Source organism: Panulirus ornatus, chromosome 17 (assembly GCF_036320965.1).
Source record: "Panulirus ornatus isolate Po-2019 chromosome 17, ASM3632096v1, whole genome shotgun sequence".
NCBI lineage: Eukaryota > Metazoa > Arthropoda > Malacostraca > Decapoda > Palinuridae > Panulirus > Panulirus ornatus.
This window is the reverse complement of record NC_092240.1, coordinates 6316051-6343773: the sequence shown is the minus strand read 5'-3', so window position 1 is coordinate 6343773 and position 27723 is coordinate 6316051. Positions and strand designations below refer to the sequence as shown.

The following is a 27723-nucleotide window of genomic DNA, read 5'->3' as shown; positions in this document are numbered from 1 at the left end:
ACTCTGGGTTGAAATAGCCTCGTCCAGGGATGCAACAGAAAATTCCTTCAGTAACCTGTCTGAGTTGGCTTTGTGCTAACGTTGCCTCACTCCAACGCTGATGTAGAGCGTATCTTTAGTCATATGAACTTCGTGAAGTCAAAGCTTCGAAACATAGTAAGTATGAAAAGCTTAGATGCAATACTAAATATCAAGTATGGATTAAGAAGAAATGGAAACTGCTGTTATGATCATAAACTGCCTAAGGAAGTACTAAAAAACACTGGGTCTTTTAAAGCATACGAATCATCTCAACCGCGAACCACCACATAGACCAACACAATCCTAGGACACCGAGGACGAAGAGATTCCGGATTGGGAATTAGCAGATCTGGAATAATGGTGAGTGCTGTAGTGTTAAAGCCGCCAGTCGTACCTGTTATTAACAATTTGGCTGAAATGATTCGAAGACCATTCTTTTCCGCTATCATTTTATTACAATTTGCGCTTTTTTAGCGCTTTTTCGGGAGTGAATCTAACGCCACCTGAAATACTGAGTTGGCAACTCTGGGCCCTGTTAGGACTCAGTCACTCGGTGACTCAACTCGACTCTCGGAGTCTCGACTCTCCAGCTGGATGGTCAGTTGTGATCAAGACGCCGAAGGGGAAGGTTGTGCGAGCACCTTTCTCTGTCTCTACTTGTAAACTTGTTTAATTTTACCATCGCTATGCCTGAGAAGGCAAACTCAACTGGTACTCTGGTATTCTTCGTCAATGGGAAGAAGGTAAGGTCTGGAATATGCGAGGTATATGGTGTGGGAGGTAAGTTGCTATAGGTAGTGAAATTTTTTTTATGAAGGATGTAAGGCATGTGTACGAGTAGGAAGAGAGGAAAGTGATTGGTTCTCAGTGAATGTAGGTTTGCGGCAGGGGTGTGTGATGTCTCCATGGTTGTATAATTTGTTTATGGATGGGGTTGTCAGAGAGGTGAATGCAAGAGTTTTGGAGAGAGGGGCAAGTATGCAGTCTGTTGTCGATGAGAGGGCTTGGGAAGTGAGTCAGTTGTTGTTCGCTGATGATACAGCGCTAGTGGCTGATTTCGGTTGGGAAACTGCAGAAGTTGGTGACTGAGTTTGGTAAAGTGTGTGAAAGAAGAAAGCTGAGAGTAAATGGGAATAAGAGCAAGGTTATTATTAGGTTCAGTAAGGGTGAGGGACAAGTGAATTGGGAAGTAAGTTTGAATGGAGAAAAACTGGAGGAAGTGAAGAGTTTTAGATATCTGGGAGTGGATTTTATCAGCGAATGGAACCATGGAAGCGGAAGTGAGCCACAGGGTGGGGAAGGGGGCGAAGGTTCTGGGAGCGTTGAAGAATGTGTGGAAAACGAGAACGTTATCTCGGAGAGCAAAAATGGGTATATTTGAAGGAATAGTTGTTTCAACAATGTTATATAATTGCGAGGCATGGGCTCTGTAGCCCATGCCTCGCAACTATATAGGGTTGTGCGGAGAAGGGTGGATGTGCTGGAAATGAAATGTTTTAGGACAATATGTGGTGTGAGGTGGTTTGATCGAGTAAGTGATGAAGGGGTTTGAGAGATGTGTGATACTAAGAAGAGTGTGGTTTAGAAAGCAGAAGAGGGTGTATTGAAATGGTGTGGCCATGTGGAGAGGATGAGTGGGGGTGTGCCATTTCATGTGTGGTGGGGTGGCGACGAGATTGGATGAAGGCAGCAAGTATGAACATGTACATATGTATATGTCTGTGTATGTGTATGCACGTATAGGTTGAAATGTATAGGTATGTATATGTGCATGTGTGGGCGTTTATGTATATACATGTGTATGTCGGTGGGTTGGGCCATTCCTTCGTCTGTTTCATTGCGCTACCTCGCTAACGCGGGAGATAGCGACAAAGTTTGAAAAAAAAAAAATAGATAAGATTACTATACTTATATTTACTGGTTGGTCCCTGCAAGTGTCGTCGTATATTCTCGATTAATATATTCACCCTGTGTTGATATCAGCGCATATGTATGTACTATGAGATGGATGAATGGGGAAAAAGAGTAATCTATACGAAGGATGTGAATGGTATCACCACAAGGTCGTCGTTGCCGCTACGTTGCCAAATACCACAATGTTCCACCCCAGCCCCCAACAGCGCACATAGGATGACTGCGATGACTGCTGTGTCTTCCCTCATAATCATGTAAGAGTCATCTTTCCGTTAATCATGTATGCTGAACTTGTGTTCAACGATTTCTGGCTTGATAACGAATCAAGGATCGATATCTAACCAATACACACACAACACATACACAGATAACCCCACCTTCAACCGACGTAGGCTTAAAGAATAGATATCTTATCACAATGACACTACAGATGTCATACATGTTTGTGCGTGGTAAATCAGATATCTACCGGACCTATATAATGATAATGATACTAATTATTATTATTATCAACATTATTATTATTATTATTATTATTATTATTATTATTATTATTATTATTATTAACATTATTATTATTATTGTATAAGCCTGTAGCTTATTTTTCATTCCTGTATTATTCTAGTGAAGTGTTTAACCAAATGGCGTCCTAGCTTCGTCTCTTCGATGTATATCATCTGACTTTTATTTCTCTCCTGTGTCTCCCCTAATGATGTGATTATTACACGAAAGTGCACTTGGGAACTTATCGTGTTTCATTTTCCCCGTGGACTCATAGGAATATCTCGATTACGCGCAAAATTGTGATCTTTTCCAATATATATATATATATATATATATATATATATATATATATATATATATATATATATATATATATAAACTACAATCCATATGTATGGAGTGAGCTTTGACTAAGCTATTAAGAAGGGCCATGATAACTCAGGGTATACATACCACCTTGTTCAGCGGTTGTACCGACGCGTCGTGCTAAAGCGAGTAATATAACTTTTCTTTTGCTAAACTGCTCTCTTTTTTTTTCTTTCTTTTTCAAATATTTCAGTGTGGTCTGCACAGTGCTTGCCAGCGTGTTTTGTTCGTGTGTAATTCATTTATCTTTTGTTTCTCTATTCCGACGGTGTAACGTAACAGGCATTGGGTTAAATAGGGGGAGATAAATAATAAAAAAAACAGGATCGTCCCGTTTAGTTTTTCATGACCGCTCAACAGATTTATTCTCAAGGAGGTGCTACACACCACAGCTGGTGTGGAGGGTGTATGTAACGCGCCACGGCTAGGAAAGTTACCTAACGTAGGACGCATGAAACCCCCCCTAGGGTTAGGTCTGAATAGAAGACTGACGTTCTATTGAAGCCCATGTGATGTTTGAAACCAACGTTTACACTGCTAAAACTGGAGCAGCATCTGCTAGAAGCAGTGTACAATCTCATGAGACCACAGTGGTGTTTGCAGCGGACTCCGTGTCACTTCTAATCTTGATAATATGTAATCGTGTCCATCTAGGATAAAATTAGCCTCGAGAAGAACAGGTTACCGGCTATATGATACGCTCCTCATCTTCCTCAGCAACAGAGTAGTGTTAGATTATGAGAGAAAAAGAAAATGAGACGACACTGGTCACGCTGACCTGTCATCTTCGTCAATTTCTATATCAGGATAAATGGCGTTATTAATTTAGGTTTTAAATGTGCGTTATTTACATTTTTAAAAGCACATTTGAATGTAGACTGAAGAATTTCAAGACTGTTATAGAATTACTTTATAAAACCACAATAGAAACCCTGGCAATGGATAGTAGGGAATGTGGTAACGATGAGAGTCTCGTTTGGGTTGTGGTGGTGTTGCAAAATGTTGTTATCATGCAAACAAATATATAAGAGACAAACCACAGTACACAGAACGTATATGAGAGACAAACCACAGTACACAGAACGTATATGAGAGACAAACCACAGAACATAGAACGTATATGAGAGACAAACCACAGTACACAGAACGTATATGAGAGACAAACCACAGTACACAGAACGTATATGAGAGACAAACCACAGAACATAGAACGTATATGAGAGACAAACCACAGTACACAGAACGTATATGAGAGAAAAACCACAGAACATAGAACGTATATGAGAGACAAACCACAGAACATAGAACGTATATGAGAGACAAACCACAGAACATAGAACGTATATGAGAGACAAACCACAGAACATAGAACGAATATGAGAAACAAACCACAGTACATAGAGCGTATATGAGAAACAAAGCACAGTACATAGAGCGTATATGAGAAACAAACCACAGTACATAGAACGTATATGAGAAACAAACCACAGTACATGGAACGTATATGAGAAACAAACCACAGAATATACAACGTAAAATTGAGGGTAAAGCACTCTAAGAAATATAAATTAATAATGTTAATTTTGTATGGTTTACAGTATCTTCCCTCACTTCTTACGTCCCATATACAATGGTTTGGTTCTTATATATACAGATTTGCATTTTGTTCTATATTCAAGTTTTGTGACTCATTTTTATTCTTTTTTTTGTGTGTGTAAATTCCTGATGATGTTTCTGTGATGGCGAAAGTTTGCTTGACATGAAATGGATAATCTTGAACAAATGGTGCTTGAGCAACCACCTTACGGCAGAACAACAATGAGAAAATTAGAGAACATAAAAAAGGATATTAATAGCTGTAAGTATACTGTCGTATTCACTTCAATGTGCTTTAAAGAAAGCCTGCTCCCACCTTACACACACACACACATATATATATATATATATATATATATATATATATATAATGAACATCACTAACCTAATCATTTAAAAGACAACTAGATCACTGGCACTCCTTCCTCAACACAAGGCCCACAGAAACCAACTCTGTCGCACACACAGACACCTAAAGCCAGGTACCTATCCATAGAGTAGCGCCGAGGGTAGGATGAACACCTGGGTTGGGTGCACGCTAACTGCCACGCCCAGAATTCGAACTCATCCACACCCGACCCCGGCGGGGACGATGATGATCCATGGTCAGTAGCGTTAACCATTACCACTTTAACTGTGTTGTTGGGAGAAGTAGGGGCGAGGGGAGATTACAATGAAGACTGTAATAAATCGTATGGATAAACAGCTTTTACTGAAGTGTGTGCGTGTTTTGCTGTGTAAAGTACTTCTGGTTCGTTAATCTAGACGAGGAACTTGTTCAATGTTCGTATCGTGGATGACAGGAGCTTTTAACTCCTAGGTATTTGAGGTTCCATGGGAAGCAAGAGTGTTCCATATTAGTGCTGCTGTCCGGGTCATGGGCGCCTCGTTTTCTTCTGGATTCTAGCTTTTTTTGTATGTGGTAATTGCCTTTTGTATCGTACGAGGAGGGAATTTTACACGCGTGTGTGTGTGTGTGTGTGTGTGTGTGTGTGTTTTAATCCTGTGAAGCTTATACCAACAGACAGTATGTGAAATCATCAATGTTGTTCTTCGGTATTTTCCATGTCAAGATATATTCTTCATTTGTGGAGACGAACCGAATCCTTGTCTCACTACACAGTCTGAGTAGCTTCAGCTGGAGTGGCGTGCAGTTAAGAAGTACTGGGGCTGTAAGTCAATATGGGAAGGAACGTCCTCCCTGCACGGTGGAATGTTTGTACAAAGGCGAGTTTTACCTGATGCGGTTCCTGGTTTAACATGTGTTCGTCTATTAATTAAGCCTTGTAACGTTAGCGTGTGTGTGTGTGTGGGGGGGGGGGTTTCCCACCTGATACAACGTGTGGTCAACCCTCGACTACTTTCAGGCGGGGTTTTATTTCTACCAGTCGATCCACGGTGGAGAGAACAAGTTTGTGTTGCGGTCTATTTATAAGTCCAGTGTCGAAGCTTCGGACCCTGGCTGCTTAAGGTGACTGTGGAAGGTGCCCGAGGAGTTGTGGTGTTAGAGGCTTATATGACGAGTGGCGTCGTCTGCATAAAATATGTCCAGTTGCTTATGTTATTCATCGGTCGAGTTCTCCTCTCCTGCTGTATTAGTAAGAAAATATTAAAATAAAACAGGTAGTTGATAGAGGTCCGTATGCTTTACATGGTATGAGATGGTATGAACAAACAGTGCGATCGAGGAACCTAACAAAATTAAACAAGGCCTAAATTAACTTACATGCAGCCTAGCCTAGTCAAAATGTGTTTACGGCAGGAAATGCCGTTCACGCCTTAAGGAATGAATAACCATTTCCTTTTAAATAACTCAGAATAATTGTATCTGAGCACCTCTGAGAACTGTGTCCCTTCTTATCTTATCAGAAAACTAAGTCACCTATTCCACGCCAAGATACTAACCCTCATCAAACCATGGAACACGACGGTGCGAGTCTTGGGCAAGACAAAGTCACGCCCCTCATGCTCAAGGATCGTACATAAAGGTCACTTTAGGGATCCGAATGATCTCATTTCGTGAAAACATTACAAAATAAAAAAAACATACCACACAGACACACACACACACACACACACACCCCGTCGGCTGCAGCTCAACAGTGTTATATTGTGTTATTTCTAAGATACGAAATTACAATTTTTCAGTTATAACACGTAATGACAAAATGAATAACATACATTGCAGACTTCAGCATCTTTGCTCTTGATTAAGTTCTAATGGGTTGCCAGACATCTCACACACTCAGGGCAGTTTAAAGATATATGACCACCTGAAGATTCTCCCCCCTCTCCCTCTTTCCACCCCAACCGTTTTCGAAGCTAAGTTCCGTTACGTCGTTGGGTTGCGGTACAAACCTAACCTAACCTAACCTACCCAAACATAAGCTCGTGAGACGTTTGGGAGGCGAATGTTCAGGTGATCTGAGATATGGACACTAGCTGTGTGTAGGGTACGTTATATCAATACTGAGGTGATCACCGTTTGGTATATCACTGCTGGCGACATTTGGCACGTTTCACGAACTCTGTTCCCACGTAACCGAAGTCCAAAAACCAGCTTCAGAGCAGAGTTGCGGTATTAGGTGAACTTCAAGTGGTTGAAAATACTAGAGATCATATTATTTGTACATGGTGGTAAAAAAAAAAAAAAAGTGCTGTTTGTGCGACGTTAGCTTAAGGGCGATAACAAGATCCGACATTAGAGAGACGAAGTCAAGGTAAAACGAGTTCCGGGGAAAGTTTATATGGCCTAAGTTGAGCTTTTATATCACATCACAGACGAAGGCAACGAGGGGAGAAGGGATGGTCGCCGCTACCCCAGGGCCCAGGCATATTATAAGCTCCTCGATCTTCTGGAACCTCTTCTCATCCATTTTCAAATGTAAACGTGAACGTTCTCACGTCGTCTTCGCTACATAATGCACCACATGCACTTTGCTGCTCTGCTAAAGAGCTCGGTGCTTTCCTGTTTTTCTTTTTTCTTTTAAGTTTCCTTAAGGAAATAAAAAGAAGAGGAGGGGGGGGAGGGTGGACTCACGGTACTCTTGTGGTGAGGGGGAGTGCTAGTGCTGGCGCTCGACGTCATTGCCAGCGTCAACCTGATTATTTCTTTTGCTATTCTTTTCCTTTCTCCGCCTTGCGTGTTGTCTGGGTTATTACGACTAACAACATACAAAGATCCAACATTACCTAATCTTGAATGCGATAACAAGGCCACTTGACCTTGGAGAAGAGATAAGAGCAGATCAAAAAATATAAGTGGGTTACGTTGATCAACGTAGCCTGACTTACCGAAGACGAACTTAATTCACCGTTAAGTTAGCCAACTTAGGTTCGATAAGGTCAGGGAGTGTTCGTACGTGCGCGCGTGTGTGTGTGTCAGTATATACATTGGCAAACATTAAAAAAAAAAAACTGCTTTGTAATTTTTGGCCGTGACTGGAGACGTCATCAGCAACGCATTCGAACAAATAAAAAAAGGTAAGAGATAAATTTTCATATCTTGTCTGTCATCGATGATGATATGTAGTCAAAGGAATATGAACTTTCCCTTTATATCATCCCTGTTTAACAGCAAGAATTACTCTCATAATCGCATTAAAGATGTCTGAAAAATTCTTTGTGCTCGTCTCCTATTCACGAAGGCTTAAATTGATCCTATCGGTTTTGCTGTGTAACAAAGCAAAATCCAAAGCACTGATGTTGCCTTATGGGCAGGAGTTGTAGAAGGATTCCGATGTGATGTATTGCCCACGACTTCCTTACTATATTAACAATCATATATCAACTTGTTCCCTGTGCCTCTCTCCCGAATATTGAATGCTCTCTTCCCTTGACGATACTGACCGGTTAACTATTTTTTTTTTTTCTCTTTTCTTTTTTCGGTCGTCGTGGCCTGGTGGGTTTTACCGTGAGGGAATCGTGTTCCCTCTTACCCAGGCAAACCCTGTTGGTATCGTTAGCGTTGGAGCGTCGCCACTGTTTATGTAAGCTTGGAAGATGATTACATTCATGACCGCGTCGCTAGTATAGATGTAACGGACCGAGAAGGGAGTCGTCATAGATATTTGCCCAAGCCTCCTTTTGGGGGATGTGTAGGTATTCTGATCTCTTAATCCTATAGCATATAGAGGTTCTTTTATCACGGCAGAGGTTAGGTGGAGTGGCGTAAGTGTGATTGCCTCTAGCTACAAGGATGATTCTGGTGTTTTCATATCTTCAGTTCAGTCTCTCGTTCTCAACATCGAACCTGATCCCTGAAGCTAAAATGGAATACCGTAGAAACCCCCTCTGTTATTTCATTCTCCTCTATCGTATATATATATATATATATATATATATATATATATATATATATATATATATATATTCTTTTTTGTACAAGTATAATTCACAATAAAACAATGGCAATTATGTTTTCTCTGAGGATGACAAAATATGTAACTGTCACATCGCAAGGGTGAGTGTGTGCGTCTACGTTTTCATAGTAATCATGTGGGCCAGTCTTGTTACCTCAGTTCCCTGTTGTGGAGGAGAGCGCCACACATACAGGATGCATCACAATTACAGTTATTATTACTGGATAGGGAGCGGGGCTGGCCTCAGTGTAGGGACGGGGTCTGTGGTCCGGCACAACATGGTGGCTCTCAGCGGTCCAAGGACGCGGTATAAGGTTAGGGTTTCAAGTTGTACCTTAAAAGTGGGTATGGATGCGTTTATATATATATATATATATATATATATATATATATATATATATATATATATATATATATATATATATATATATATATATATATATATATATATTTTTTTTTTTTCATATATATATATATATATATATATTTTTTTTTTTTTTTTTATACTTTGTCGCTGTCTCCCGCGTTTGCGAGGTAGCGCAAGGAAACAGACGAAAGAAATGGGGGGGCCCCCCCCCCCCCATACACATGTACATACACACGTCCACACACGCAAATATACATACCTACACAGCTTTCCATGGTTTACCCCAGACGCTTCACATGCCTTGATTCAATCCACTGACAGCACGTCAACCCCTGTATACCACATGACTCCAATTCACTCTATTCCTTGCCCTCCTTTCACCCTCCTGCATGTTCAGGCCCCGATCACACAAAATCTTTTTCACTCCATCTTTCCACCTCCAATTTGGTCTCCCTCTTCTCCTCGTTCCCTCCACCTCCGACACATATATCCTCTTGGTCAATCTCTCCTCACTCATTCTCTCCATGTGCCCAAACCATTTCAAAACACCCTCTTCTGCTCTCTCAACCACGCTCTTTTTATTTCCACACATCTCTCTTACCCTTACGTTACTTACTCGATCAAACCACCTCACACCACACATTGTCCTCAAACATCTCATTTCCAGCACATCCATCCTCCTGCGCACATCTCTATCCATAGCCCACGCCTCGCAACCATACAACATTGTTGGAACCACTATTCCCTCAAACATACCCATTTTCGCTTTCCGAGATAATGTTCTCGACTTCCACACATTTTTCAAGGCTCCCAAAATTTTCGCCCCCTCCCCCACCCTATGATCCACTTCCGCTTCCATGGTTCCATCCGCTGACAGATCCACTCCCAGATATCTAAAACACTTCACTTCCTCCAGTTTTTCTCCATTCAAACTCACCTCCCAATTGACTTGACCCTCACCCCTACTGTACCTAATAACCTTGCTCTTATTCACATTTACTCTCAACTTTCTTCTTCCACACACTTTACCAAACTCAGTCACCAGCTTCTGCAGTTTCTCACATGAATCAGCCACCAGCGCTGTATCATCAGCGAACAACAACTGACTCACTTCCCAAGCTCTCTCATCCCCAACAGACTTCATACTTGCCCCTCTTTCCAGGACTCTTGCATTTACCTCCCTTACAACCCCATCCATAAACAAATTAAACAACCATGGAGACATCACACACCCCTGCCGCAAACCTACATTCACTGAGAACCAATCACTTTCCTCTCTTCCTACACGTACACATGCCTTACATCCTCGATAAAAACTTTTCACTGCTTCTAACAACTTGCCTCCCACACCATATATTCTTAATACCTTCAAAAGAGCATCTCTATCAACTCTATCATATATATATATATATATATATATATATATATATATATATATATATATATATATATATATATCATATATATATATATATATATATATATATATTACGTTGGAGGCTCCAGTCACAGACAAAACTCTACATCAACCCCGGGCCTTAATTGAGATGTAAATGAAAGGGAAAAGAAGGCACAAGGCAAACTATTTACGAATTTTGGAGGAAATGAAAAATCTGTCTTTTAAAATGCGCCAGGTCATAGTTCTTGGGAGACACCTGAAAGGATAGAGAGTTCCAGAGTTCCGATGAGTAGGGAAAGAAATAGTTATCAAAACGGCCCACGCTTGAGTTGCCAAAGGCCTCACCGTTAGTGGTGGGGGGCACAGAAGCAGCCAGCTTTCGGGAGCAAAAACCAGAGTAATACCTATAGAATAGGGAAAGTGAACCAACAACACGGCATACGGTAAGCAAGTCAAGTCTTGAAGTTGGCCTGGGACAGATTATAAGTCGGACCATTTCCGACTCTGTCAAGTAAGGATGCAGAGCTAGAATTACCCCAGATGTGAGAGCAGTACTCCATACAAGGACGAATCAATCCTTTGTATAAACGGAGCAACTGTTCGGATGAAAACAAATTTCGACATTTAAACAGGACAACCAGTTTCTTATACGCAGACTTAACTATTTCCCTAATGTGAGGTTTTCAATATGGAGTGGATGTTACAGTAAAAACAAGCATGTTCAATGAGTCAAGTGGTGGAATTACAGAACAGTCAAAGGCGAGAGGAAAGTTTTGAAGAATTTTCTATAGAGAGACGGGTAGAAACTGAGTTTTGGAGGCATTAAACATGACCAGATTTTGTTTACCCCGCTGAGATATCCTGTCCAAATATGAGTTTGTTGAGGAAGTTGTGTCAAGACAGGATGCAGATCGATTAAGAGAAGAAGGAACAGATGTGAAGGCTTTGGATGAACAGTATTGAAATGTTGAGGAGTCAGCGTATGAGTGTATTGGATTATTTGTGGAAGAAAGGAAATCGTTAATGAAAAGGAGAAAAAGTGTAGGAGAAGGATACAACCCTGAGGGACTCCGGCCGTACAGGAAGCCAGATATGAGGGAGCAAAGTGAGGGAGGGAAGCCAAAAGAGGGAAGTTTAAGGATGAGACCCCGATGCCTCACCCTGTCAAAAGTTCTGAATGTGTCATAGACAAATGCATACGATTCCCCATAATCTCTCAGGCATGATGACCAAGCATTAGTAATACAGAAAAGAATATCACCAGTGGATCTCACCTTACTGGTGATCAGAAAGTAGACTGTGGGATATGGGAGTTGAGGAGGGACTGAAAGACTTTGGAAATGGTAGATGTCAAAGAGACAGGACGATAGTTAGAGGGTGGGTTAGAAAACTTATCCATCTTAGGGATGGTATGTACCGACGCATGCTTCCAAGGAGAAGGAAAAGTTTTGGGTTTTAAACAAAGGAAGAAAAGACGAGCAAGCACAGGTGCAAGTTCAGAGACACTAAATAGATCAGGAGCTGCGAAACTGTATGGACAGGGATGTGGGATGCTGTGTGGACGGATCTGGGATGCTGTGTGGACGGAAATCTGGGATGCTGTGTGGACAGGAATCTGGGATGCTTTGTGGACGAATCTGGGATGCTGTGTGGACGGATCTGGGATGCGCTGTGGGAAAAAAGAGCCGACAGTAGTTTCTTAACCCGTATACCTCAGATTTCTACAATATATTTCCAGTCAGTCTCCTTTGCCGTACTGATCACCCTTTTAACTTCAAGATAAGGAATCACTGAATACCACGCTAATTTTACCCTCCCAAGAATTCAGCTGAAATCATGAACTCATTCTAGGACACATACCATATTCAAGAACTATAATAGCAATAAAAGCTCGCTTTAATGGTTCACATTGGCAGTTTAATCACTATAGTATTGCCCAAGACATCAGCCGGTTACTAGAGTAAAATTTCATCTCGTCTTTATGGGCGTCTTTCAAGTCGTAATTGGAGACATTTCCGAGGGTATAGAGGTATTAAGGTGAGAGGCTATAGCTTATACTTTACAGTCTACGCTGTTGTTACACATCTGAGAGGCAATGCATATTTCTATTTTAGTGAGACGATAGTTATATATATATATATATATATATATATATATATATATATATATATATATATATATATATATATATATATATATATGTATATATATATATATATATATATATATATATATATATATATATTTAAGGACCAATTTCTATGAAAGTCTTAGTGTTACTCAGGACCGTCTTGAAGGCTAGTGTAGCCCAAGGTTGCCCTGCTTTCAGTTGCAGGGAAATGAAGACTCCTTTGGAACAATAAGTTCTTTGATGATAATGTATTCCAACGATACAACCTCGCCAAAGGTGGATTTCTACTCTCGTTTCTTGATAGTTGACGATGATCACGTAAGATTACCATGGGGGGCCCATAAGCCAAGGTTCAAGTAAACCCCATAATGAGGACATTAATGGCCCAACTAGGCCAATGGACTGCCAAGCTCACTGTCACCACTTTCCAGGAGGCTAAGGAAAGGCCGCGGATATTCTTACCCTTTATCATCTAACATTTGTCGAATAATATGGCATGCATCCTGCTGATAATAATTAAACCACAAGAGAAAATTTACTTAATGACCCGAAACGCTTCAGAACAAGCAATATACTGCAATTCCTAGCGCACAGTATAATACTGACTAGCGGCTCTGCTTAGTCACCACATCTAGTGATCAAACTTCACTTAAGTGAGCATCAACTGGTTACACACGTCTTTCTGGTCATTTCGGTCCGTGCGTGCACGGGGATCCGGGCGTGCGACAGTCCTCGTTAAGCAACGGCTAACGTTGCCCAGATCAAGTCGGCCTGTAAGTGCACTATTCACATGCAGCGCGGTGCACCCAGCGTGCTTCATTGGTACAGCTGACTATTCCGTGCACACACTCTTAAGATTCTTTTGAGGCTCATGCTGGCGCACGACCCCTGTTGTTGACACTCGGCCCCATACTGGAACTGAGTTATCAGCTCTTCTAGACTTTTTATTAGCACAATTTATACAGACATCCTGTGTATCAGAGCGAGGTATGGCATATCTGGATTCCTGTTAGATATCAGCGTTATACCCCCCGTCTGGGGAAATAGTCTCCAACGGGGTTGGATTGTCAGAAACACTCGTCTCTGCTCTGCGTAATAGAATGCCATATGTTGCTATTGTCTCAGTATCCTTGGTTAATCACTAATTCACTTTTTCATTTCCCCACGCTCGATGCGGTTTTGTTGTGGCATTAACTGACACTTTCATTACTCTTCCAGTGTCAAGTTTTATTTACTACAAACTAAATAATCTTACAAGAATATCCTGAATCAGTAATCTCTTGACGCGTGACTGAGGCGTGGTGGTTCATAACCCTGGCCACGTGACCACATTGGCTGGTCACTTTGAAGTTTACACACACACACACACACATATATATATATATATATATATATATATATATATATATATATATATATATATATATATATATATATATATATATGATGCATTACACATGACAGCAAGAGAATGAATGTAAACGGATGTGGCCTTTCTTCGTCTGTTCCTGGAGCTCCTGGTTCAACTATGGCAAAAATATTATATATATATATATATATATATATATATATATATATATATATATATATATATATATATATATATATATATATGTATATATATATATATATATATATATATATATATATATATATATATATATATATATATATATATTGGAAAGGATCACAATTTTGCACGTGATCAAGATATTCCTGCGAGTCCAAGGGGAAAATTAAACACGATAAGTTCCCACGTGCACTTTCGTGTAATAATCACATCATCAGGGGAGGCACAAGAGAGAAATATAAGTCAGTTGATATACATCGAAGAGACGAAGCTAGGACGCCATTTGGTAAACATGTCCAAGGCATACAGAGCTTTTTTTTTTTCCCCTAAAGAAGGAACAGGGGGGGCCAGGTGAGGATATTCCAAAAAAGGCCCAGTCCTCTGTTCTTAACGCTACCTCGCTAACGCGGGAAATGGCGAATAGTTTAAAGGAAGAAAGAAAGTATATATATATATATATATATATATATATATATATATATATATATATATATATATGCAACTAACATCATTTCAGTGTTTGGCGAAATGTCTTCACCGTATGTGTTTGCAGTTCTGGCTTCCAAAGCCTACTGATCGAAGTTACGTAAATAATATGAATGTATTTAACAAACAGGACTCTGGTGTCGCATCACTGTTTCGTAATTGTATAACGTATATTGAAATATAGGTGCAGATGATCAGCTTATATTCAAGCCTAGGATTTGCCCCAGAGAAAACTAAGAATGCCTTTGTTGAGATCAAGAAAATCCCAACAGTAAGATTTTCCTGCTCAATTCACACAGTGGTGCCTGAATCACCCTTGGAATGTTCTTATGGATTTCCACACCTCTACACCAGAGAAACAAAAGCCTACAGTGTAAGAGGACACACAGCGACGTAACAGTGTTAACATTATTTAGGATTTAGGAGTCTGTGGTTGTGGTTCCAGTAATGTGATTATATGAGTTTATACAATGGTACTGTGTTAACATCTCGTGAGGTAGGGCACGCGTCTGGAGGCTTTATGGTACTATACGTACAGAGGGGTATTAAGGCTAGACACATAATCCTGATGACTCTCCAGTCTGTCACGATTGCCTATAGTCTGACACCCACCGCATCCAGCAAGTTGCGTGACGTAGAGAAAAATCTCTCTCTCTCTCTCTCTCTCTCTCTCTCTCTCTCTCTCTCTCTCTCTCTCTCTCTCTCTCTCTCTCTCTCTCTCTCTCTTCCCTACCTGTTTGTGTGTATATATATATATATATATATATATATATATATATATATATATATATATATATATATTAATTATACTTAGTCGCTGTCTCCCGCGTTAGCGTGGTAGCGCAAGGAAACAGACGAAAGAATGGCCCAACCCACTCACATACACATGTATACACATAAACGCCCACGCACGCACATATACATACCTATACATTTCAACGTATACATGCATATACATGCACAGACATATACATATATACACATGTACATATTCATACTTGCTGCCTTCATTCATTCTCGTCGCCATCCCGCCACATGAAATGGAACCCCACCTCCCCCCGCACGCGCGTGAGATACCGCTAGGAAAAGACAACAAAGGCCACATTCGACCAAACTCAGTCACCAACTTCTGCAGTTTTTCACCCGAATCAGCCACCAGCGCTGTGTCATCAGCGAACAACAACCGACTCACTTCCCAAGCCCTGTCATTCACAACAGAGTGCATACTTGTCGCTCTCTCTAAAACTCTTGCATTCACCTCCCTAACAAACCCATCCATAAACAAATTAAGCAATTTTGTGCGTGATCAAGATACTCCTATGAATCCATGGGGAAAATGAAACACAAGTTCTTGTCTCCCCTGATGATGTGATTATTACACGAAAGTGCACTTGGGAACTTATCGTGTTTCATTTTCCCCATGGACTCATAGGAATATATATATATATATATATATATATATATATATATATATATATATATATATATATATATATATTTTTTTTTTTTTTTTCATACTATTCGCCATTTCCCGCGTTAGCGAGGTAGCGTTAAGAACAGAGGACTGGGCTTCTGAGGGAATATCCTCACCTGGCCCCCTTCACTGTTCCTTCTTTTGGAAAATTGAAAAAAAAAACGAGAGGGGAGGATTTCCAGCCCCCCGCTCCCTCCCCTTTTAGTCGCCTTCTACGACATGCAGGGAATAAGTGTTCTTTCTCCCCTATCCCCAGGGATAATATATATATATATATATATATATATATATATATATATATATATATATATATATATATATATATATATATATATACATATATATATATATATATATATATATATATATATATATATATATATATATATATATATATATATATATATATATATGAACGTGAAATCTCACTTCAGTAGGAGTTTCTACAATTTGATTTAACATGTAATTTTTCTATACATGTGGCACATGTTTCGTGGAAACAATCCACCTCATCAGGTGCCAGTACTTAACAAAGTTATTTAAATCCAAACATCACATTTGGTTCCCGCCGTACACCAATATATCTAGGCCAAGCACTGTCTGCTATGTCTGGCCGTAACCCTTGTAAGGGAGAGTGATTAAGGAGGGCCAGGTGGCGGGGGATTGACCTGGGTATCTGGATGTGTCCTGGACTACTTTTTTATGTTTTCGTGTTTTGTCAATTCTCTCATATTGATTTGGTTAATGCTAGGATGGGCTTCAAAACTGCTTGGAGACAAATTAAAGTTCTTAGCAATGAATACAGATTGAATGAAGTTACGTGTGGCATAATCAGCAGATGAGGGGTATAAAATAAGCGGGATTTTCAAGAATCAAATGATTAAAGCCCTCACGTTCTCCATTCTCAATGATCTATAGCAAGTTATGTCCCACTTTACCCCATATTCCTGACCTCTGTGACCACTCTCCTATTATTCTAGATCTGTTTTTCACCCCTAATCTTCGCACTGTGACCAAACAGTCTTACCCACAGCTGGTTCATCTGACCACATTGTCGTAAATGCATCTGTCTGAACGGCATCTTCTCCTCAAAACGTGAATATTGGCACCTCAAGAAAAGCTGGCTGGAATAACTCACGAATTCGTTCCTGATCTTTCTTGGGTCAATTACCATCTCTCATGTGATGATGCTTCCGTCTCCGCCCAACGCAGAGCAGAGTTTAGTGTTGCGGGAATGGAAGGATTTATCCCCTCTTCTTCCAGTCCATGGCTCAACCATCCCTGTTCTGAGGCCATTCAGGCAAGGATCAGGTACATCGGGCTTGGAAAAACTCTCCTTCCTCTGACTCCCGGTCAGCTTTTATCACTGCCCTAATCGCTGCAAGCGAGTTATCCGTGAGACAAAGTGTTCTTTTATTCAGAGGAAGTGCGATAATCTCTCCTCGTCATCCACCGATAAGTCTTTCTGATCTGTAGCTAAGGGCATCGCTGACAACTTCTGTCGCTTTGTCTTTTTCACTTTTCTGCAATGACGATACTCTAGCTGTTTCTCCCGTAAGCAAAGCAACTCTGGTTTCCATTTCTCCTCTAACTCTACCAAGGATGACTAACATTTATTCATTCCCTGATGCTCCTCCTACTAACCCTATGCCCCATCTTCCCGTAATCTCTTCTGTCATAAAAGCGCTTCTCTCCCTGGACACAAGCAAGGCTTATGGTCCTAATGGCATCTATCCCCGTGCACTGAGAGGGTGCCTCTGAACTTACCCCTGTGCTTGCTCGTCTTGTCTTCCTCTGTTTAAAACCCAACATTTTTTCTTCTCCTTGGAAGCATGCGTCGGTACATACCATCCCTGAGAAGGATGACCGTTCTAACCTCTCAGACTACCGTCCTGTAGCTTTGACATCTACCGTTTCCAAAGTCTTTCACTCCCTCCTCAACTCCCATATACATCCTCAGACATCTTAAATCTCACAGATCTTATCTCTGATCACAATTATGGCTTCCGCAAGGTAAGGTACCTCGCTAACATGTCCATCATCCCACGTCCCTCTCCCCGGGTCTTGCTTGCATGTGTGTTAACTGAACACTTGTCCATCATCCCACGTCCCTCTCCCCGGGTCTTGCTTGCATGTGTTAACTGAACACTTGTCCATCATCCCACGTCCCTCTCCCCGGGTCTTGCTTGCATGTGTTAACTGAACACTTGTCCATCATCCCACGTCCCTCTCCCCGGGTCTTGCTTGCATGTGTTGTTAACTGAACACTTGTCCATCATCCCACGTCCCTCTCCCCGGGTCTTGCTTGCATGTGTTGTTAACTGAACACTTGTCCATCATCCCACGTCCCTCTCCCCGGGTCTTGCTTGCATGTGTTGTTAACTGAACACTTGTCCATCATCCCACGTCCCTCTCCCCGGGTCTTGCTTGCATGTGTTGTTAACTGAACACTTGTCCATCATCCCACGTCCCTCTCCCCGGGTCTTGCTTGCATGTGTTGTTAACTGAACACTTGTCCATCATCCCACGTCCCTCTCCCCGGGTCTTGCTTGCATGTGTTGTTAACTGAACACTTGTCCATCATCCCACGTCCCTCTCCCCGGGTCTTGCTTGCATGTGTTGTTAACTGAACACTTGTCCATCATCCCACGTCCCTCTCCCCGGGTCTTGCTTGCATGTGTTGTTAACTGAACACTTGTCCATCATCCCACGTCCCTCTCCCCGGGTCTTGCTTGCATGTGTTGTTAACTGAACACTTGTCCATCATCCCACGTCCCTCTCCCCGGGTCTTGCTTGCATGTGTTGTTAACTGAACACTTGTCCATCATCCCACGTCCCTCTCCCCGGGTCTTGCTTGCATGTGTTGTTAACTGAACACTTGTCCATCATCCCACGTCCCTCTCCCCGGGTCTTGCTTGCATGTGTTGTTAACTGAACACTTGTCCATCATCCCACGTCCCTCTCCCCGGGTCTTGCTTGCATGTGTTAACTGAACACTTGTCCATCATCCCACGTCCCTCTCCCCGGGTCTTGCTTGCATGTGTTGTTAACTGAACACTTGTCCATCATCCCACGTCCCTCTCCCCGGGTCTTGCTTGCATGTGTTAACTGAACACTTGTCCATCATCCCACGTCCCTCTCCCCGGGTCTTGCTTGCATGTGTTAACTGAACACTTGTCCATCATCCCACGTCCCTCTCCCCGGGTCTTGCTTGCATGTGTTAACTGAACTCCTTTCTGTCGCAGGTTGAGGACGATGACGTGGACCCTGAGTGGACGCTGCTCACCTACCTCCGGAACCGACGTATCCTTTTTTCAACTCAAGTGATCCTCTCGCAGTCTTTCTGGGACTGTATCATTGTGAGAGGTTGTCTGTGAACATGATTCACATGCAATTACACGATAGCCAGAATTAACATCTGGAGGTATCTAAAACGAAGTACAAAAATCACCTTTGTATCTCTCTCTCTCTCTCTCTCTCTCTCTCTCTCTCTCTCTCTCTCTCTCTCTCTCTCTTAACTTCTTGAGCTGGACGTTGGGGCACGATGTCGTAGCCTTTGACCTCATCCTTGCGGGGTTAGATCAAAGGTCACTCTATATCATACCCTAAAGGGTCGCAGCTTCGTGACCAAAGAGGTCAACACAAGATAAGGGAGGCGTGTCTCGTGAGAATGAGTCTGCAACCCTTTTCATTTTTCATTCTTAGAAAAAGAAATGAATGATGCGTCAAACTTAAATTCAATTTTAATTTCGTGATGACCGTGAGGCATTACATGAATACTTTAGTATCCTAAGACAGGCGAATTATGGAGCGGCAGTATCGGTACCGTGCATAAAGTAGGAGGATTTGAGGGTGTATCATGAGAAAGGATCGTGTGGTTATAAGGTGAAGGTATCGCACTTGGGTTTAAGGTGAGGGTAATGTACTTAGCTGCAAGGGGAAGGTCTCTTTCTTGGGGTTTAAGGTGAAGGTATCGTACCTGGGTTTATTGTGAAGGTTTATTGTGGGTTTATGGGGAAGGTGCTTTACTTGGATTTAATATGATGGAAAATTTTCTTATCTATGGTCAGGGATATGGCTTGTTTAGGTTCAATTTTAAGATAAGTTATTTAGATTTCAAGATGAAGGTATGTGGGTTTAAAATGATGCAAGTTTTAACCGTTAAAACGACGGTGTTTGGGTCTAAGATAGGAAGATTTTTGAATTTTAGATGAAGGAAGTTGTTTTAGATTTAAGTTTGTAAGTGTTTTGAAGATTAGAAAAGATATTTGGGTTTATGATTAGGGAGAAGTTTGGTTTAAGATTACGAATGTGCTAAGGTTTAAGATTTGGGAGAGTTATGGTTTAAGATTAGGGGACTTTGGATTTGAGATAAGGGGGGGGGGGTTAGTGTAAGATTAGGGAAGAGTTTTGGTTTAAGACATGGAAGAAATTTGGGATTTTGGTTTAGGATCAGGGAACTGTTTGAATTTCAGATTACGGAGGGATCTGGCTTAAGATTAGGGAGTCTGTGTGGGCTTTTACTCTGTGAGTGTGTCTGAGTTTGATGTGAGGAACGCGTGGGATTTAGATAAGAGAAGTGTTTGGGGTTTGATGTGGGAGGAGGTCGGAGAGCCCTCACTGAGGTGTATGGAACGCGGAAGAAGCACTGGAGTGTTGGCTGGGCTGTAGGAACTACGCTTGGGTGACAAGAATTTCCCCCCCATCATGTCAGGATGGGGTCAAGGTCCCGCCAGTGTGATGACACGACTTTTTCTTTTTCTTTTTCTAGTCCCATTATTAGCACGTTCATTTTGACTGACCGACAGAGAGTTGTCTACTTTACGACTGAGACTCTGTCCAAACGCGAGGTCAGCGCGCGCAACGCTCGCCCATCGAAGCTAGAATATTCATGAAGGTTACGAAGAACGAGTCTTGTGAGTTGTGCGGTCAAATGTTATCGCGTGAGATGGGGAGAGAGGATGCATGCACGTTTGTGGGCTGAAAGCACAGTTGTGCGGTCAAATGTTATCGCGTGAGATGGGGAGAGAGGATGCATGCACGTTTGTGGGCTGAAAGCACAGTTGTGCGGTCAAATGTTATCGCGTGAGATGGGGAGAGAGGATGCATGCACGTTTGTGGGCTGAAAGCACAGCTGCTCACGCACGAGTGACGCATGAAGAAAATGACTACTATGGGTATTGGGTCGCAGTCAGTAGTTGCCTATCACCTACTACATAAACAGACATGACGAGTGAAAAGTAAGAATTCTCATTAGATTATCACAGTTCTCTACCTATCATATTTCACGTTGCGAGTGTGGATAAACCTGATAAAAATTAAAATAACGCCTCGTTCTGTTGAATCTCTAACACTGCCGTGGGCCCAGCGGTTGGACGGTGGCCAGATATGGTCCCGTGGCGTAAGTTCTAAATGTCAGCCTTCAGCTCATGCTTATTTAAGTACGAACTGTCTGGTAGCCTCTGTAAATAAGGTGGGTTGTTATCGTATTGACTACGTATCGAGAGGCAGGGACGCACAGTGATAAGAATAATGAAGAAAATATATTATCTTATAATTCCAAACTAGCATCTTAGAAGCTTGAAAGCGAGTGGGTTCGATAACAGACGGGAAGCCCTGGCCGTGTTCTGAAAGTTCAGGTTGCTGTCAATTTATTGATTACCAGATCCTGCAAACTCTGCCAGTGTCAGGTATGAGAAAGGATATTCAGGTACAATGTATATAGGTAAATGTACCTAGATATGAATTACGTAGGTATAGGAGAGTACTACTGGTTCAATAAGTTTAAAGTGAGGTTAGGCATCGGACGGTGTGGCAATCAACGCTCACTAATATAAGCCAATGGCTAACGGCTTCTAGTAAACATGTTTTTTTTTGTTATGACGTCCAAGGAAAACAGGTCCTCGCCTATTCTGAAGGTGCACTGATGCCCCTCGTCTCCTATTCCTGTTGCTCATGGATGTGAGACGAAGGTTATTCGATTACTTGTAATCGAAGCTATTTATTTAATAGGGGGACGATCATAGCCTAGCTTAGTGTTCCCGTCTTGCACTCAAAAGGTCCCGGGTCCAATTCCTGGCTGTTGGAGAGAGAGGCCCAGTCCTCTGTTCTTAGTGCTACCTCGCTGACGCGGGAAATGGCGAATACTATGAAAGATATATATATATATATATATATATATATATATATATATATATATATATATATATATATATATATATGATGTTTATAAATGCTTACGCAGAACTACCCGAATGAATACATGTGTGTGTGTGTGTGTGTGTGTGTGTGTGTGTGTAAAGTTAGCGAGGACGTAACAGGTGAGGTGGGAGCATTTTGCTTTTAGTCTTCGAATATCTATGGTCTAGATATATATATAGACAAAGCATTTCAGCAGAGTATGGGTGAAGGGTACCTACCTAGGGGCAGGTGGGGCAGGTATAGAGCGTGCAGTGGGCACAGTAGATCGACGTAGGAGGGAGGCAGGTGGGCCCCCGTGGGCCCTGGGGACCAATCCCATAGCCCTTGAGGAAGGCAGGTTTAGGATACATGAAATAAATGGTACATAGTTACAGGATAGTAAGTGATGCTGACAGCAACATGGGTAACTATGTTTGTGTAATACAAAACGAATTTAAAATAATTTCGTATTATGATGCGGGTTAACAGCGTTGCAGAGAGGAGACGAGGTTGGTAGGCCTGTGTTTTTCTTCGGGCCGGGTATGTGTCGTGCTAGAAAGGCGCTCTTGTGCATCATTGTTTTATTTTATATCGTCTTTTTCTTAATTGTATATAGATACGTGTAACTGGACTACTCCTCTGGTGTTGTGAACACCACCGCAGTAATGATAACCTCTCCGGCCCTCACCACTGGGAGCTACCAGGGATGTCATAACGTTCTATGGTAACACAATAGGTCGTGTGGCTCTTGCCACACAACGGCTCAGAACTTCTGTCAAATCAAAATGTTATTACAGTTAATTCACTGTATTTTTTTTGAAAAGGAAATATTTAGAGGATTATTGTTGATTTATGGATTAACTGATTTAATTTAGGATTGTGGGAAATTAAAGATAATCACGATTATGTCGAAGTTTAAAGAACAACAACCACTGGCCACCATCACAGGTAGGCGAGTCAACATCCCTTGCAGCAGCACGACCACTTTTGTTTTTGTTGTTCAAACTCGTTTGGTTTACGCGTAACATCAACCCTTGGCCTCAGACAAGTCCGATCAAAGTCGCTATTGTTTTTTCTTTTTTTTTTTGTACGTTTTGTTTACGTAAGAACGAAGGAGAACGACTACAAATTTGGAGGAATAATGATAAAGTCAGGATATGTGTGCGAGGCCTCACGAAGCAGGGTGCAGTTACTGGTGCTAGACATCTTAAGGAAGACTAAAGGAAACAATATTTTAGTTATAGTTGTACAGCAGTGTTCTGGGAGCCTCAACTCAGATATTACATCTCGGAAGGCCAAGCGCATCAAAGCAGAGAGGCTATGAACGAGCCATGATAAACTGGATTTGGTTCTGTGTTCTACATTAGCATGGAAACTGGATGTCCACACAAAACAAAAGCATTTAAGCACAGCCGTGGTGGACCACGGGTGTACATATATCTCCCTCCCCACATACACAAATGGGTTATTACATCAAAAGGCAGGCTCCCATGTATAAACTAACCTTTCCGTATTCACAAGTAGGTAATTGTATGTGAAACTACGGTTAGAAAGGATGGGGCCCCATGCATATGAAATTTCCTCTCCGTACGTAGAAACACGCATATCACATAAAATAAAACTGAACCTATTGTCGTGAGTATTGGTGTGTGTTCCTTAATGGAGAGGAAGTGCGGCTGCCAGGGACGAAGCTAGGATGTGGGGAAGGTGGTTGTGGCGCCTGTACCGTGATGCTTTCAAAGTACGACCGCTCCAACGACAAAGTCAAGTGAGTAGCATTACACCATGCCACAATAAGTGCAAGCCAACGTGAGTATCCCTTATGCAATCTTGTTTACTGTGCTTACTCCTCTGCTCTCATAACAATTCCACTGGTCACCCCCCCCTGTAAACTCACCTGCCCAACCCTATTAATGCCAGTCTTCATCCCTTCTGGAGTTGATACCATACCAGTGCACAGTCTGTACCATTACCGTGCACTGTGTGTCTCCCGTAGTGGTCATCCTCCCTTCAGACATGGCCATGGTCAACACCCGTTGATCTCTCCTGCAGACACTATTCAGTGAACGCGTGCCTGGCGCCGGTCGCGTCCGTCCACGGCTTGGCGGTGACCACCGTGGAAGGCATCGGCTCCACCAGGACTGGGCTGCACGTCGTCCAGGAGCGCATCGCACGTGCGCATGGCTCGCAGTGTGGCTTCTGCACGCCGGGCATCGTCATGTCCATGTACACCCTGCTCAGGAACAACCCCAAGCCTACTATGGACCAACTCGATGAATACTTCACAGGTAGGATGGATACACACACACACACACACACTCACCCGTCTTAGGTACGGTTCAGTGTCATACGGCGCGTCCCATAGGATTTCATGGCAAAACCGGAAAAATCTGTGCTCGCCTACGCTTCGTCCAAATTAACTTGCAGAATATCAGATCTCAGTCAATCATAGATTCAGAGATTTTTTTTTAATGGAAAGTGTTTTCTCTTGGTCAGGAAGTAGTAATTTCTACCACCTATCTGATATTATGTAAGCAGAGCACTAGGCTGACAAACAAGATCGAGTGAGGTAACGTTATCTGTTGTGCCGGCAACACGGCCAAGCATCTAACCCGACGGTGGCGCCATCAGGCAGGCCGTGTCACCACTCGAACACAGCCATCCCTCCGTACACGTAATATTTACTGTTACATATCACAGTGAATGCTGTGTATAGATCTCGGTCATAAATCTACTAAATGTAAACGAAAGTGAAATATTGTGAAAAGATATGACAGTGGCGTGGGAAGGTTGTCATTAGAAGAAATAATTGGAATGCGAACCTATTAACAGACAGGTGTACAACAGACCGGTTGACAGCACAGATGATCACTGTGAACACAGCATGATAATCTTTGGGAGTTCTACTCATGTCTAACATGGGTACCTTCATAATGACCCACATCCTACCTAACTGCAAATTAACCATCATTTACCGTAAATTTGAAATTCATGGAAATGCTCCTATACTCTCTCTCTCTCTCTCTCTCTCTCTCTCTCTCTCTCTCTCTCTCTCACTCTCTCTCACAATATCATGAGACACCACAAAAAATCGGCGACAGACCAACCTTACTCCTGAACGGGAAAAGTCGTGAAAAACCAACATAAATTCCATCCAGAAAAACAACTGCCCACCGACACATGCAATACAATTAAAACCTTATAAAAAAACCCTCTCCTGGCTACAGGCACTGACAACGTATCGAGCTTTCACATGAAACATTATGGCCCACTTCCAATCACGCACTTAACATATCTACAACTATTCCTGGTTACGCAGCAAAATCTCTCTCACATTTGGAAACTTCCCAACGCAGTACCAGTCTTACAACCCTCCAAACCATCAAACTCCCCTTTCTATCGCCCTACATATATCACTTCTATCTGCAGTATCCAAACTCTGGGGATAAAAAAGATACACAACAGAATCAAAGAAAACATCCTACTTAACAAGGCTTCAAGCCCAAATACTCAACGACCACACTGCTAAGCACTGCGCTCTCACAAATCCTTATGGTATTCAACCAACCACAATCCCCCTCCCGCACAGTACTAGTGACAACAGACATTAACAAAGCCCCTCCCGCACAGTACTAGTGACAACAGACATTAACAAAGCCCCTCCCGCACAGTACTAGTGACAATAGACATTAACAAAGCCCCTCCCGCACAGTACTAGTGACAATAGACATTAACAAAGCCGCTCCCGCACAGTACTAGTGGCAATAGACATTAACAAAGCCCCTCCCGCGCAGTACTAGTGACAATCGACATTAACAAAGCCCCTCCCACACAGTACTAGTGACAACAGACATTAACAAAGCATTTGACAATGTCCTGATATCTCATCATAAAACATATTTGACACTACCCGCCACGACAATGACATGAAGTGTTTTGCCAGTTTCATAGCTGGCCGCCATGCCAATCACGATGGATTTCACTTTCAAAACAGTAAATCTCGACAGTGGAGTTCCCCAAGGAGAAGTGCTTACCCCGACAGTGTTTAGTCTATTCCTACACGACTGACCCCCCCCCCCCCCCATTACCTCAGGCAAATCTCAACATGAGGGGTCCCTTCGTATGCAGACGATGCCACCATCACATCACAACACTGACATCATAGCAGCAACATCAGACATGCAGCACTACATTACATGACTGGAACAGTGGCTCACCCAGAGCGGAAAGTCTGCACCTCCGCAGAAGTCTTCAATCACTTTTAACCCCAGACAGACATGAATCCAGCTCATACACACCAGACACCTTGAATGGGGTGTCAATCCCTCTGAAGAAAGCACCCATCAGTCATGTCATCATTCTCGAGGGTTGCACCATTATCAACGTAATCAGGGAGTTAAGATGACAGGTAAGAGAGGAAGGAGAGAGTCAGCAAGTGTAAAGTTGTGGCCTTGCAGGGAACCTGTGTCGCTGTACGGGATACCGACCCATCCTGGACGGCTTCCGGAGCCTGACCTCGGACGGCTGTGGCAGAACTGACTGCTGCAAACTCAACGGCAACGCGTGTGGTGGCAGCTCAGCAGGTGGGTGTCAGCCTGCAGGGCTAGGTGTGGTGGTGGTGTTGGAGGAGGAGGAGCAGAGGACGCGTGTGTGTGTGTTTGGGAGGAGGTGTCTGTAGGTGATGAGGACCTACCTGTTGCTGAGGAGGTGTGTGGATGGTAGGGTCTTGTGGATGGCTGAGTAAAGGTGTGCTTGCATGGTGGGGACTTGTGACCAGAGGTGAGTGTGGCTGATGTCATGTGCGGCGGGGAGAGGAAGGTGTGTGTGTGTGTGTGTGTGTGTGTGTGTGTGTAGTGCTAGGATACACTCAGCAACAGCTGTTTCATGTTTCCTATTTACTGAAAAGAACGCTCTCCATCCCCTGACCTTGGTAACTGTTCATTTCTCCCTACTAATTTCGTTTGATATCTTGCTATCTGATCTCAATGTTTCGCAGCAGTGAACGGCCAAAGCAACGGGGAAATCAATGGTACCAGCCGTGCCATGAATGGAGAGAACGGGGAAACAGAGGCACTGCCCATGCTCTTCGACCCTGCAAAGTTCAAACCATACGACCCTAGTCAGGAGCTCATTTTCCCGCCCGAGTTGAAGGTAATTCAAAGAGTTTTTCTGGTAAGCAATTGTGTGCGTGTGTGTGTATGTGTGTGGGTGTGTATGTGTATGTGTGTGTTTGTGTTGTGTGTGTGTGTGTGTTTGTGTGTGTGTGTGTGTAAGAGTGTGTGTGTGTGTGTGTGTGTGTGAGTGTGTGTGTGTGTAAATACATAGTTAATACAGATATTACAGAACTGGGAAAT

At 42.4% G+C, this 27723-nt stretch overlaps 1 protein-coding gene across 2 annotated transcripts; it reads left to right on the top strand.

Annotated features, from left to right (window-relative positions):
* The first annotated feature begins 608 nt into the window (after positions 1–608).
* LOC139754529 (xanthine dehydrogenase/oxidase-like) lies at positions 609–27685 on the top strand. Of its 2 annotated transcripts, none has more exons than XM_071671835.1 (6): positions 609–764; positions 19435–19492; positions 24041–24137; positions 24422–24657; positions 26827–26952; positions 27369–27685. In XM_071671835.1, the coding sequence occupies exons 1-6, from the start codon at positions 708–710 to the stop codon at positions 27668–27670; spliced, it is 876 nt and encodes a 291-aa protein (XP_071527936.1). In that variant the 5' UTR covers positions 609–707; the 3' UTR covers positions 27671–27685. The 2 variants fall into 2 exon arrangements, with proteins under 2 accessions (XP_071527936.1, XP_071527935.1); XM_071671834.1 differs by having other exon boundaries at positions 27366–27685.
* The last annotated feature ends 38 nt before the right edge of the window (positions 27686–27723 follow it).